The sequence below is a fragment of the Lepidothrix coronata genome, unplaced genomic scaffold, assembly GCF_001604755.1.
Source record: "Lepidothrix coronata isolate B3197 unplaced genomic scaffold, Lepidothrix_coronata-1.0 Scaffold68, whole genome shotgun sequence".
NCBI lineage: Eukaryota > Metazoa > Chordata > Aves > Passeriformes > Pipridae > Lepidothrix > Lepidothrix coronata.
Window position 1 is genome coordinate 1952223 of NW_016690248.1, and position 14921 is coordinate 1967143.

Consider the following 14921-nt stretch of genomic DNA (forward strand, 5'->3'; position numbering starts at 1 on the left):
ATGGTTTTGTTTTTTTTTTTTCCTGGTGTGTCCTATAATATCACCATTATTCCTGAAGTCCTGGGTGGTTGACTGCATGGTGGACAGTAGTGTGCTGGCCTAGAGAAAGGTGCCTCTGGGCCTAGACTAGTTTGCCCTATGGAAGTAAATTATTTGTTGATACTCTGTTTCTATTTTAGATAAAGTTAGGATAACTTAAATTAGGGGAAAGAGTAAATTCCTACTCTTCAGTTTTGTTCTCAGTTTATTTAATTGTAGGTAAGGCTCCTGTACCTTAACACTGAGTTTTAAGCTACATGGTCTGTGAGTGATGACAACTAAAGACTGTAATCCTTGTGCTCTTCAGAAGATGAGCTAGTCAAAGGAAAAAATGTCAGTCTGATTCTTTTGCTCTGTCCTTGGGACAAAGAAGAAAAGGATTCTAGAGCAGCCTGATTGTGTATAGATTCTGGAAGAGGATAAACTGTCTCTTCAGTCTGCTTGCATTGAGATTGGAGCACTACTGTGGGGATGTTTCTGTCTTCTGAGTTGCAGGGTATTGTGCATCTCTCTGACACCTCATGGGAAGGTCTACTTCCTATGGAAGCAGATGTGACTGACAGACTGCCTCAGCAGGTGCCATCTAGAAATGGTGGTTTCAGTCCCATAAACATCACAAAAACATCTGATTAGGCCCATTTTTCAGCTGGTGTTTGATTAGGGTTTATCACATTTTTCTGCCCTATGCCATTGAAAGCAGTAGGCAGAGATGAATCACCAGGAAAATTGGGAGCCTGTTTAGTTGGATGTGTGACAAGCTGAAAGCTGTTATTCTGCATGAATATTTTGCACAACATTGTACAAATCATATGATTGTTTCCTACCCATTTTTAAATATTTACTTCCACAAATAATGTTTTTAACAATATGACAACATAATGTGTAAATAGTAACAATATACTAATAAAAATCATAACATCTTTCTTAGGTCTTTTAAGAATAAAGCCTTGCAATTTTCCCTAGTTTTTAGTAGAAGTTGTCCCTTGTGTAGTGGGAGCTTCAAATTTTAGTTACAGCGTATTTTCAAGTGGAGATACCTATTTGAGAACCTCATTGCAGCAACCACTTACAAGTGATGTCAATGTTTTGGCTTTATAAACAGCCAAATTAAAGGTTTCTGTAAGTGACAATTTTGATTTAACAGTGTCAGGTCATTTATTGTTTTACCACATTTACTTTTCCACCCCACTGTGTCACTTTATGAATCATCATTCCAACATATGAAATAATTGGCACTTTTGTCAGATGCTTCCTCCATATTTGTTGAACTGCATCATGTTGTAGCCTCGCTCAGACCCCTCCAAACTCATCTCGGAATTCCATAATAAGTATCCTTTCATTGGCTATGTTCTTAACCAATTTCACACAAGTCATAAAGAAATAAGGTCGCATCAGACTTGTTTTCTGGAAAGGGCAAGGCTCTTTAGGTGATCTTCTAAGTATCTATTCCCTTTTTAAGAAGATGAAGGATCTTGCAATTCAAGATCCTGGCATTCTCTAAGCAAATCCCTGTAAGGGTCTGATACCTGGTAGTGTCGGAACACACACAATGGGGCTGCTGCAAATTTACTTTCCCTTAAAAATGTGGTTGTTGCTAATACATGTAAGCTAATAACCCAGCATTCTATATCTACTCTGATATTTTGTATAATGTGCCAGGATAAGTCACCTGTTCTGGTAGAGAAATGTTCCATCCCTGTTACAACAGAGATTTGAACTCCCAGCTCCTTGTGCTGTCTTATCTTAGCCTTCTGTGAATTACAGATTTCAGTGAAGCCTAAAAGAAAGAGAAGTAACTGAATGTCTGGCTCTGAATGATAGTCATGTACAGTCACAGTGAAAATGTATGTTCCTAATCACTAAAGCCTAGATAACTTTTCAATTTTTGTGTAGTTCTGGTTCAGGATGATACTTCAGGTATATCCTCTCTTCTGTTCATGTAAATGCGAACATCCTCCTTAATGGCTTGGTAAGATAGACTGCTTGCACCATTTCTTCACTTCCACTCAGCCACCTACTCAAGTAGAGTGCTACACTGCTGACAGCTCTTAAGCTTCATATAAAATGTTGTTCCCTATTTGCTTGTCATCCAGACTAGCCTATACGGCTCCTCAGTGGCCTTTCCAGGTAATTTTGTCCTCTTGTAGATGAGAACAGAATCCCATTTTCTGATGAGTGTGGGAAGTGGTTTGGGTACCTGAGAGGGGAGTCTGTTCTTAATGTCTACTCCATCTGTTTTTTCTAAGAATAGGAGAAACTTTTAGAACCTCTACCACTTGTGGAACTTGTTATTTAGAAAGCCTATGGAGGTCTCCTCACAAGTGGAAAAAACCCCCAAAACATTTCTCATACCTGAGTACTGTTGTACAGGACTCTAAAATGTGGAGAGACAGAAGATGTGCATAGGAGAAGAGCTTCTGTTGGACTCTGATCCATTGATGCCCACATGCCCCAAGAACCCATCCCTGTTTAATCTAGCACTGCCCACATCTCAGCACCATCTGCAGAACTGAATCACTTCAGCCGGTGTCTTCCCAAGAGATTTATTGATACACAATGTCTTTCTTGCCTTCTCCATTGTAGCCTAGCAAAGTAGAGGCAGACTTCATCTGCAAACCTGGCGATGTTTTCTGAATCTGACTTTAGATCTGGAACTGCCTTTGGAATTTTAGCTGGCACGCATTCATGGAATCGTTTTGGTTGAAAAGACCTCTGAGATCATCAAGTCCAACCGTTAACCCAGCACTACCAAATTCACCAATTAACCATGTCCCCAAGTGCCACATCTACACATCTTTTAAATACCTCCAGGGATTGTGACTTAAGCAACTTAAGGCCCCTGGCACCCTGTTTCAATGCTTGAGTGCAGTCCCTGGTACAAGCACTCATCAGTCTGTTTTGCTCCTGGTTGTCTTCATACAAGGTACCTTTTTTTAACACAATAGCCCAGTGTGTTGGCCACCTTTCTCTTCAGACATCTGTACTGGCAGAGAAGTGTATTCCACAACCACATAGGTGGTTGTTCATGTTGATAGTAAATAGACTTTCTTAATCAACAGTGAGTTTCCTTCTTTTGCAAAGGCCTCCTTTAAGCCTCACAGTTTACAGGGTTCCCAAGAATCCTTTAGCAGAGTGCCACCCAGAATGGCACTGTGCTATGACCCAGAAGTCCTGCTGATGGCCTGTGCACTTCCGAAAAAAACTCTGGTTGCTGTGGGCTGTCTCTCTTCTATTGTGTTGTCTCTGGATATGTTCTGAAGTTTCCTTCTTTCCCTTTGATTTCCTGCACAGAAGGATCTGAAGTTAGTGGTAGGTGTTCCTTCTCTGCTTTTTGTACCTACAAAAACTGAGATTGTGTGACTGGGCAGATAACACTTGCAACAGCTCCTCATCTCAGATACTTGAAGCTTACACATGACATGGGGAATAGTAGATGCCAATCCATAAATCTTCTTTCTCTATTTTTGCAAACTGACAATTTCTATTCTTAAGGAAACTGTGTTGTAGAATACCTTGAATATTTTGATAGCACCAAGATCTATTACAAGTTCTTATTCTAATAGTTGTTTTGTTTAGTTGACAGTTATTGAACTTTTAATAACATTGAGATTTCAGGTTGTTCATTGCTAGCATTTCTTGTCTTGGCACAAATTTATCATCTGATTTCAAAAGACAATGTTATCTCTAATCTAAAGTAACTCTAGTTATTCTTAATGTCACCACAGGTAAAATGTTCCAGTCTCCAGATATCACTCTTATTGTAGAGTTCATATTTATGTTTTATAAGGAGAAACCTATTGATTGGCTCCTGGACCATATCCTCTGGGTGAAAGTGTGTAACCCTGAGAAAGATGCTGTAAGTTTGTTTTTATTATAAAACTTTTAAAATGTTTTTGTGATGGTGAATGAGTTGGTTTTTGTGAGCTGGAAACTAGCATAGCGTGTGTTACCATTACTGCATGTTCTGGGAGTCTTTCTTCCTGCCAAGATTTTTATCTCAAAAAGAACAGTTCTCAGAGGCTTATAACTGTTATTGCTTCAGATTTTGGACATGAGTGCAATAGGATGAAAAGCAAAAGTTTAGTTAATTTCTGTGTGTAACAGTGCTAAAATAAACTCATGTGTAACCACTGCTGAGGCTCTGCAGGATGTCACTGCTAGAATAGCAGTCTTCGAGAAGGTTCCAAATGGGGAATAAACTTTGGATTTTGGTCCTTCGTTTCTCAAGTAGCACCCTTGCTGAAATACTGAATAAACAAGTTCTGTGCGAGAACCTTGAACAGTGTTATATTTACACATCAGTCTTGGTAGATTTCTGGAATGAAAACAAGAACAACTGGATAAATAGGCCTAGGTTCTTACCTTGTGTTGGTTTTTACTAATGTGATTCTTTTTTTTATTCCACCCTTCCCTTTTTCTCACACTGTTTCAGAAACATTGTGATCGACAGAAATCTAATCTACGGATACGCTTCAGGCCTTCTCTTTTCCAGCATGTTGGCCTCCACTCTTCTCTAGCAGGAAAGATCCAGAAACTCACAGTTAGTAGCCAATATTTCCCTTCCTTTCCACAGCAGGCCAATTAAATTAAAAACTTTGTGATGATTGAGAAAACAGGCATTTTCTTGTTGTCTTGCATTTCCAAGCACAGTGTATATTGCTCCAGTTGGAATTCAATCTGATATTAACCGGTTACTATTGAATATAAGAAGTGCTAGTCTCAGCTAATGTGGGTTTTTGTTGGGGATATTTTTTCTCATTTTTTTACTTTTATGGCATGCTCATCTTACTAATCTGTACAAGATCTGATGCACCCAAAATGAGTAATGCATTCGTTTTCCATTTTAGGCAAATGTTTAAGTGTAGCCACTTTGGAAAAGAACATAATAAACAAGGTTATCTGACCAGCATGATGTTTGTCTGTCTTTCAATTAGGATAAAGACTTCCTGAAACCATTACTGCATAAAATCCACGTGAATCCACCTGCAGAGGTTTCGACATCTTTAAAAGTCTACCAGGGGCATACACTAGAAAAAACCTACGTAGGGGAAGATTTTTTCTGGGCTGTCACGCCAGTTGCTGGAGATTATATTCTTTTTAAATTTGACAAGCCAGTCAATGTAGAAAGGTTAGTAATTATTTGCCTTTGGTCTCATATATAAAGTTGCTTGTGCCAAGAATGTTTGAAGATAGAATTTGGGACTGTCATTGTAACCTAAAGTGAAATGACATAGAACATTTGGAGTTCAGCTGAAACTATGATCATTACTGTCTTCCCTCCAAATCTTTTACTACAGTAAGTTTTGTTTTGCTTTTTAATTTTTTTGTTCATTTAATCTGGAGCTTTTTTGATAAATGCGGTGCAAAACCAGCGCTTCTCTGACACTTCATAAGAGAATTTAAAAGAAGCCAATTTGGTTCTGCTTGTATTTGGTTGGTCTGCTTCTAATTACAGTGCAATTGTACAGCATGGTATGTGGTACAGTATGTTGTGCCCTGCGGCTTCAATCCCTTGGTTGTCCAGATCTGAAATCGTGCTGGAGCATATCACGATGTCCCCAGACCTGAAAGGTGGGAGCTCTGGAGGGTCATGTTTTTTAGATGTAGCTTTAGGGCTTGAAAAAAGTCACCATGCTGAGACTCCAAGTTGACCTATTTAAAAAACATTAAAATTGAACCAAAAAAAAAGGGAGAGGGGTGCCTTCAAAATACAAATATCTGTGATTTGTTAGAGGACTAAAAGTGACTTCTTTTTAGCTATTAGTTAGATTAATTAAGGATAATAGAGTTTGCACTGCAGAGATTAGTCATCCTTTAGTTTTATTGAGACTGCTTTGCTGCTACTGTCTTGCCAACATGGTAGTCCAAGACTTGGTTTATTTAATGTCTATTTAGGTGTTGCTATGTTAGTGGATTCCTTTTCTCCTTACTTTACATAACTTAATGCGTTCTTTTTGGGCCAATGCCTATAACCCTGTAGAAAAAGTTTCTTTGCATGAATTTAACTGGGTATTAAGGAGCCCTTTTTGCAGTCCTGAACTGAATACAGTTAGTCAACTTCTGTGCCTTGGTACATTATCAAAGGCTAAGTCTTCACCTTGGCTTAGTGCAACAGTGAGGATCAGTAGTTTCCTTGTTACTATGTTGTTCCAAACTAGTCTGACCTGTGAAACTCAAATTTGTTGTTTGAGATGTCAATTACTCTTTCAGTTGATTTCTATACTTTAAAAGACTTTCCCAGTTAGCTTTCCAAGATGCATGTGTTAAGGAATATGACTGCCATACCTCCTTGGACTAAAGGCAAAATATTTTTTTTAATCCTATGCCAATAGTTTAAAAAACACTTTGTTTTGATTTCTTTTTGATCACATTTTCCTTTTTAAAGTTACGAAGTAAATGTTGTCCATTTTGTTGTGTTTGTGTGGTGTTTATTTAAAAAAGAATCTATGTTCTGAATAGGGTAAGTGTAAGCAGCAAATTTTGATCTTGAGTGGATTAGGATGAGCCAAATGCTCAATGGCAATTTTGGAAAGCATTGCTAGCAAGTGTCATAGGTCAGCACTGTTATAAAAAATGACATGCACAGGTCTGAAGAGAAAAATTTTTGATACGTATTGCCTGAATGGTGGAGGGAACTGGGGGAATGAGTAAGTACTAATTATCTGTGCAAAAGGTGGGAAAATAGTGTTTATTGTTGTGCCCTGGAAAATTGTAGCTAGGCCTAAGGTAGTTAACGTCTACATGCTGTGTTAAGAACAGTCTTAGCAGTAGAGGATTATATCTTTTTTTTTATGCTATTATTTTGATTTATTGAAGAAATGCATTTTAGTTTTAGAAGAAGGGAAGTATCTTGCACTCTGTTGCTTTTTCAAAGCAAATCCACCAATTAGAATGGTGCTACCTGTTCAGACTTAAGTTTAAGGTTATGTGAGCTATCATTGCAAGCCATTTCAAAGTTTATTATGAGTTTTAACTTCTGTTGCCACAGTGTCCTCAAAAATACAGTATTTTGCCTTTCTGAAGTTAGTGACTGATTAGAGCTACAGATGTTTTAATTTCAAATTGTTGGGGGCTTGTTTTTGTTTGTCTACATAATTTGAACAGCAGCAGCAGATTTTTGCAGGTGAAGGTCTAATGGAGCAATGGTATTTCCTGATATTTCAAGGATGCTTGCTGAGGCAGTCAGAAATAAAACTGTGACTTGCAGGTTGAAACACAGAAAAGGGAAAATGGACCAAACATTACAAGACTTACCTGGTAGGAAAATACATCTGATAGTAGGAATTAAGAGTAGAAAATACACCTTTTATAGACATCCTGTGTCTGTGAAAGGATGCAACAAGTTGTTTGGGTTTTTTTAAGTAATAGAAAAGCTCTTGGAATTTAAAGAAAATTTTGTCTGCCAAGTCAGTTTGAGGTATAACTGCTTAGTAACTCCCATAACAAATTTTTGATGAAGAAGTTTTTTAATGGAAATATTGACCACAGCTCTGACTGAATGAATGGCAGGTCTGTTACACTGTGACAGAACGCTAACTTGTTCCTGTAGTTTATTTTTCCATGCCAAGTGTTTTGCTGAACTGAATTTGAGTTTTCTGCAGTTCAGTAATTAGCTTTCATTAAGTCTTTATTCTCAGATCTTAAACATAAATATTTAATGTCAGGAATAACACTGGCAAGGATCTCTTAATAGCTTAAAATGAGAACTGAGCTCACTTCACTGAGCAGAAAGCAACATGTGTGGCTATTTTATTCAAGACCTGGTTGGCAGATCCCTGCTGAATACTGAACAGTCAAATAGGTGGTTGTTTTTCTAAACCACACCTGGAGAATGTGTAAATTGAAATCTTCTAACAGTTATTTTAGTAACAAGCTCTTGCACTGAACCTTTTTAGTTTTTTTCCAAGCAAAAGATCTCCAGCCACAACACCAATGTCCCTTAATACTATGTTAGGGTCTCACTCTGGTTTTTGCAGTAAGAAAATACATACATTTCTTTTAGTAGCATATCCTTGAGAATGAAAGTAGATTGAAGGACTTTCTTCTTAAAAGCAAATTGCACAGCAGTGTTGAAGTATGGTTTGTTTTTGGTTTGTTGTTTTGAGGGTTTTTTTTTAAATAAATTGATAAATGCTCAAAATAGCCTACATTGTAAAGATAAGAAATACTGAATTTCTGTCCCTCCAGGTTGTTATATAATTATTGAAATCCACTTTGCTGTTTTGGTATGTACACTGCTGTTCCAAACACGGATTTAATTATTAAAACTGAGAGTTAAATTTAAGAGTTTCTTTATGAACCAGCCAAAACACATCTGAGAAAGATGTTCCATTGCAGCACTTAAGTGATAGTGGTGTCCATCATCATCACAGCCATTTCTTTTTTAAGTGCCTAAATTTCAGAGTCCTCCTTACGGATGTGATTGGCACAAATCAGATATGGTGTTCAAAGAACATGTGCACTAATTACTTGGAGGAAGCCCTTGGAAGTGCATAACCTATGACTGTTATAATTAGATTATGTTTACACTTGTCTGCAATAGAAAATTAGAATGGATATTTTTAAAAGGAGCTTCAGGTTTGCTTCAGTGTAAATGGGTTTCAAATGCTGATCTGTATTTTATAAAATAAGCTGAGGAAAGGACAAGTATGTATTTTATACCGTGGAAAGGAAAAAAACAGCAAAAAACAAAACTCGGCCTCACCTCACTAATATGTATATCTAAGTTTGCTTTATATTTTTAAAATATGAGGTTCATCATTTCTTGTATATAACTGCTTCACAGAATCACTAAATCATCAAGGTTGGAAGAGGCCTTCAAGATCATCTTGTTCAACCGTCAACCCAGCAGCACCATAATCACCCTAAACCATATTCCCAAGTGCCACATACAGACAGCTTTTGAACACTTCTAGAGATGGTGACTCCATCACCTCCCTTGGCAACTTATTCCAATGCCTAACCACTCTTCTGGTGAAAAAATTTTTCTGATACCTAATCTGAATCTCCTCTGTCTCAGTTTAAGGCCATTTCCCCTGGTCCTCTCACTGCAGGCACAGCAGAAGAGAACAGCACTCCCCCTCCCCCTCCACCCCCCCCCTCCCAGCTACAACCTCCTTTCAGGTAGTTGTACAGAGTAACGAGGTCCCCCCTGAGCCTCCTCTTCTCCAGACTAAACAGCTCCCCAGCTCCCTCAGCTACTCCTCGAGAAACTTATGCTCTAGACTTTTCTGCAACACTGCTTGGTAGTGTTACTTGGAATATTTTCAGAAGGATTAGCAGTTTCCTTTTTTGAGGGGAGGGGAAATCTGTTTTTTGTTTGTGGTGGTGTGGTTTTTTTCATTTCCCCCCCTTGTCCCCCAGCACTGCTTTTATCTCTACAGTTGCCTCATAGTTGTCCTCTTAGCATCTTACTGGGTAGTCATCCTAATGTCACATTGATTATTAATAAAATGATTTTATAAGGTAAAACTTGCTGACTGGAGTTCAGTTTTAAAGTGAAATCTTAATACTTTGACAAATCAGTTTGTAGATTACATTTACTACCCTGCGCTCTGTTATTGGCATAGATACTGAATGTGCAGTATTTGAGACTAATAATCTAATTTTCTGTATTGTTGACCCTAGAATCCCAGGGAACACGTGATGTTAACCTCACATGTATTTCCTGTGGCATCTTCTCACAACATAGAATTATCATGCAAGTCATGTTAGTCATGCAAGAAATATGTATTTCACTAAGCTAGAAAATTAATGTATTGAGTGTGAATAGGGTCTTGCTGAGCTTCTGGTAACTAAACATATACATTATTTTGTCTGCTTTGAAATTATTGTGACAGTGCTGAAAAATAATGTTACTTCATAAAAAGTAACAGATGCTTGCCTGGTATTTTGTAAAGGAAAATAAATGCAGCTTTTAAAACAGGTTCTCTAGCAGTGAAAAATAAAAGGAACTTTTTTATTTAAGTACAGCAAAGTTATAAATACATGCAGTCAGCCATGTATGCATCTAAAATGTAAGTATCCGTCCTATGGGATGCAAGTCCTGTGGGTAGAGCAATACTGGATGAAATGCATTACAAAGGAAAACAGACTTTCTAACAGCTCTACAAAAGTGTAAGTGGAACTTTCTCATCATTTGCTTCTGCAGTAACAACCACTCCAAGGCCTAGGGAACTGCAAAATTGTTTTGGTTTTAGATTAGTACAACAGTGACTTGACTGATGTATAAGTTGTTCTTTGTTCATAATCAATGTTCATTGTAGAAGCTCCCCTTCAGTGTCATGCATTAAACCTTTCATGGGCAGTTCTAGCTCAAGAACCACATATAGGTGCACACACACAGAGCGTATGATTTAGAAATAATCTTTGTTCTGATTCTAAAGATACGTGTTATTAAAATTTAACACCATCTTCATTTTATTAAGCTTTTAATGGTAGTGTCAGTTGATAGGCAATATTTCAAAATCTCTTTGTTTTATAAAATGTTTTGGTGTTTGTCAGTATATTTCAGGTGGGATAATACTTTTAGTGTACATAAAAGAGAATTTGAGGACTTTAGTTTCTGTGTTTACATAAGCTCCTGTACTAATGAGTTGAACATCCTCAGATGGATGCACTGACAGCAGGGATTTGGCAGGCAGGCTCCCAGCCACTGATGCTGTTTGCTCCAGGCATGGAACTCTGCCCATAACAGTGAGGCAAGGACTTCATATGAGACGGGGAAAAAAACTCAAAGCGTGGATCAGAGACAGAAGAAAAGAGCTGCCTAAGCCAAGGACATGCTGCTTCCTCCTTAAAGGCAATAATATTCAAGATTTGTGTGTTTGGCAGTGTTTCTGGATTTACAGTTCTTAGTCAGAAATCTTGGAGGCTTAATGCTATTGCCTAAATGTTAGATGTCTAATGCCACTTGAGATACTCTAAAATACTTCACCTGATTTCCAGAAGGACTTGAATCTCTGAGATGTCATAATTGCATCTTTCCAGCCTGTGATGAGGTCATATACCCAAGTGCAATCTCAAATGGTGGCAAATGCCTATGTTTAAGAAAACTGACTGGAGTGTGCTTCCCCAGCTAAGCTGGGGGCGTAAAAAACGTTTATGTGCATACACCCACATATATACACACACATACTAAAACCAAAACCCCAACAAAACCTTTCTACATTTGATTGGATTAAAAATTCAGTAGAAATAACCTTGTAAAAGAACATAATGGCCTTTTAACTGATGTGGTGGATAAATGAGTAAATTCATAAAGGATAAGAACAGAGATTTCCAGACAGACAACAGCCCCTCCCCTAAAAAACAACCAACCACCCACCACCACCAAAAAATCCAAACAAACAAAACCCGTTCACAAAATACCAAAAAAACCCAAACCACCTCCAAAATTAAAAATTTAAGACTCTTTCTTATTATTCTTGATGTGTGCATACTCCAGAGAGACAGTGCAGCATAGGAAAGCGGATGTCATGGTCCTCACTGGGAAACAGAAGGCACAAGTAGTCTGGGGAATGAGATTTTCCTACACAGCTAAATGCCTTCTTTACCGACTGCACAGCTGAATGGGGTTAGGAAATGGTAGGGTAAAAGATTGAGTTTGAGAGTTGTATGAGAAAATTAATTTCTTAGATATGTGCTGGGTAAAAAATACTAAGACCACTGTCCAAAATCCTCCCATCACCTCTTCAGTCAAGCTATTTTGTGGTCTGTTGACAAACATGAGAAAGTTCTCTCCTTTTGGTGCGCTAGTTCTTTGCACAGAAGTTAATGGGGTGGGGTTTTTTGGTGGTGCTTTTTTTTGACAGGGGAAAATTTTTGTTTGTTTCATTGAAGGTTTTTTTCTGAACTGGGAATTATAACATGATAGGAAAGCTCCTACTTCATTGCTTACCTAGGTGAGTACTTGGCAGGTGTATATATATAGACCTGAGGAATTAGGCTTTTTTTTGAAGTATAAGCAATTTTTTCAAAAGACTGTAAGATACATAAAGAATAGGAGAATAAATTGAACTTGAGAGAAGGAAAAGAAATTATTCATCTTCTGTTTGTATTTTGAATGAGGAAATAGTTTTCAGTGACAGTAGAATAACGTTTCCTGATTAGGATTCTGGGAAAGTGACACAAAGGAGCTAGATTAGTTTCCTTTTACCACCTTTGCATCCAGTGATCAAAAATACTGGATAGGATTGGTGAATAATGACCCTTGCAGTGGATGATGGCATCTGTAGAGAGCCAAAAATTTGCTGACTGAATGTTGCTTTTATAGAAATTCATGTTGTGCAGAATTAAAAACTGCTATGCTGCATGTTGCTATGGATAATTTGCTCAAACATGGAAGGAAACATTTCCTCTCTGCCTTCCCACCTATTTTCCTTTCTGAAAATGGGATATACTAAAATACATCATTTTGCTAAAAAGAGACATAAGGAGGATATGTGACGAAGAGGATTTGATTCCTGATGTTTACAGAGCATAAAGACCTGCCTTATTAAATAGATTCTTTGAATATTTGTGTTTAGCATCAAGTGAGATAACTTGTTTCCTTCAACCCAAATATAATGTCAGTGGATGTGAATTGTGCAGTTCAAAGAATTTTTGTATATTATTTCCTGTGATAAAGTTGCTGTAATTTACAGGTAAAATTATTCTGTGTATTCTGTTCTAATTTTTAATTAGAACACTTTCTATATATTAAGAAATAGTTGGCGCTTATATTTGTTTAGATAAAATATAAAGGACAGATTTTTTTTTTTATGCTTAAAAGACATCAAATTAGGGAATAAAGAGAATAATAGTGGTTTCGGCCTAAATATACTTGGATGTGAGAGAAAGAGAAGAGAGACATCCCTTCATAAGCAAAACAGGGGAAGGATAGAGAGGAGTGTGTAGCTGGGATTTTTTTTTTTCTTTGAAAGCACAGGTGATGACAAAGCTTAGCCATTCAAAGAATATTAAAGCTAGCAGTGCAGATTAGTAATATTTATATTAATTTATACACTGCTTCTGGGGGATATTAAAAGAGGTGAGAATCCTTCCGTGTGCTTACTACTGGGGGAGTTCTGAATCTGAGTGTAGGCTTTTAAAGTACCCCAGCAGTTCATAGAATGACAGAATATGCTGAGTTGGAAGGGACCCATAAGGACCATCGAGTCCAACTCCTGGCCCTTGCACGAGGCACCCCAAGAGTCACACCATGTGCCTGAGAGTGTTGTCCAAATGCTTCTTTAACTCTGTCAGGCTTGGTGCTGTGACCACTTCCCCAAGGAGCCTGCTTCAGTATTCAACCGTCCTCTAGGTGAAAAACCTTTCCCTGATAAGTAACCTAAACTTTTGTCAGTGTATTAATGATAACCATGCTTCTGCCCTTCCCTCCCTTTGCGTGTTTGGATGTGTATGAATATTTGTTTCAGCTTATTGGTTGGGGTTTTTTTCCCCCTCTATTCGGTGTGATTTATATGTGTGTCTAGTTCCATGGCAACAAGTGAAACCCTCAGCTTGGGTAAATACTCAAGTTATTGAATATGAAAACTGAAAGTTTTCTTTGTAGCTTTGGCTTTGCTCCATTTTGTTTGTTAGTTGGAGTATTTTTTATTTGTTTTAAACCTTCAGTGCTCTTGAAATTTTGTGTAATTTTTATGCTACATGAGATATTGATGTTTAGCATCCTCTTACTCTCATACTCCATTGAGGTCATGAGCAGAATGTATGTAAGTTAGTTCATACATTTAATATTGCATAATGCAGAGAGGAGGTTTGTCTCTGTGCTTGAATATCTAGAGTAGCTAGTCATTATCTTTGACCTGCAACTCTAAAAAGACACTGCCAGAGGAAAAGGTTCTCTAAGATTCAGGTACATTGGTACTACATTTACTAGTAGTAAGTTAGAGTTGCTTTTCTCTGATGACTTTCATAAAAAATGTTCAATTGTGCCTATCTTTGTATTTTTTTTTTGTCATTAAAGAAGCAGTGAAGTAATATTCCGTAAGGTAACAGTAGGGTTTTTTTTAAACTTTAGGTGAATTTGTGTTTGTTTGGGATTACTATATTTAGAGATCTATGGCTTTTGGAATTTTAATTTGAAGGAATGGTTCACAAGGTGTTATGTTTAAGCAGCAGATAGAAAAGAAAATCTTAATGATTCCACCCTAAGAAAAATGGCAATTAATTTGGAAGGAAAAAAACATGTTTTCACTGTTTACATGGACTGTCATATATAAATCCCAGGACAGCTATCAGAGTAATTTAGCAAGTGAAAGTAAAGCTACTTCCAAGTCTTTCAGTATCCCTATTGAGAAATACCTGTCACAATCTGAAAACCTTGGAATCATAGAATCATGTAGCTTGGAAAAGACCTTGGCAAATTTAACTGACATTTGTTTCAAAATGGGTTTTACTCTCTCAACCCATTTCCAGCAAATCTCCACTGCAAAATCTCCCATCAGGAAAGCAAGTTTCACAAAAGCATAGCTCACGACACTTATTTTACAAGTTGTAGAATATCTGTTTGTTTGTAAATTAAATTTTCTTTCAATATAAATTTTCTAATTTGTAAATTTTATTTCTAAACCAAATGTCATAGATATGAATTGACTGTGTATGTGTATTTATACTTCTGTTTTCAATCTGTGTAACTTTTTATGTTTAAGTAGGTGTTATCTGTGAAGTGTTGAAGCAAGACTCAGATATAAAAATATCCCTTCCTTCCTAAACATAATTTAAAATGTGACATCTGCATGTGTTGCATTTGTGTGTGCATATGGATAGTTACAGAAAACACAATAAAGAAGCAGGTTTGATTACAGGGAAGTCTGGAAATCAGGTTTGATTAATTACCACTGTAAATTGTTCTGGCATTGTGCCACCCTGTGAGTGCC

The 14921-nt window shown here is 37.3% G+C and overlaps 1 protein-coding gene across 1 annotated transcript in view; it reads left to right on the top strand.

Annotated features, from left to right (window-relative positions):
- Positions 1-14921, top strand: part of MGAT4A (mannosyl (alpha-1,3-)-glycoprotein beta-1,4-N-acetylglucosaminyltransferase, isozyme A) — a 73949-nt gene that overhangs the window by 49049 nt on the left and 9979 nt on the right. Inside the window, exons 9-11 of the mRNA XM_017818354.1 lie at positions 3765-3895; positions 4472-4579; positions 4974-5167. Of these exons, the coding sequence (XP_017673843.1) occupies positions 3765-3895; positions 4472-4579; positions 4974-5167 (433 nt within the window). The remainder of the gene's footprint in view (positions 1-3764; positions 3896-4471; positions 4580-4973; positions 5168-14921) is intronic.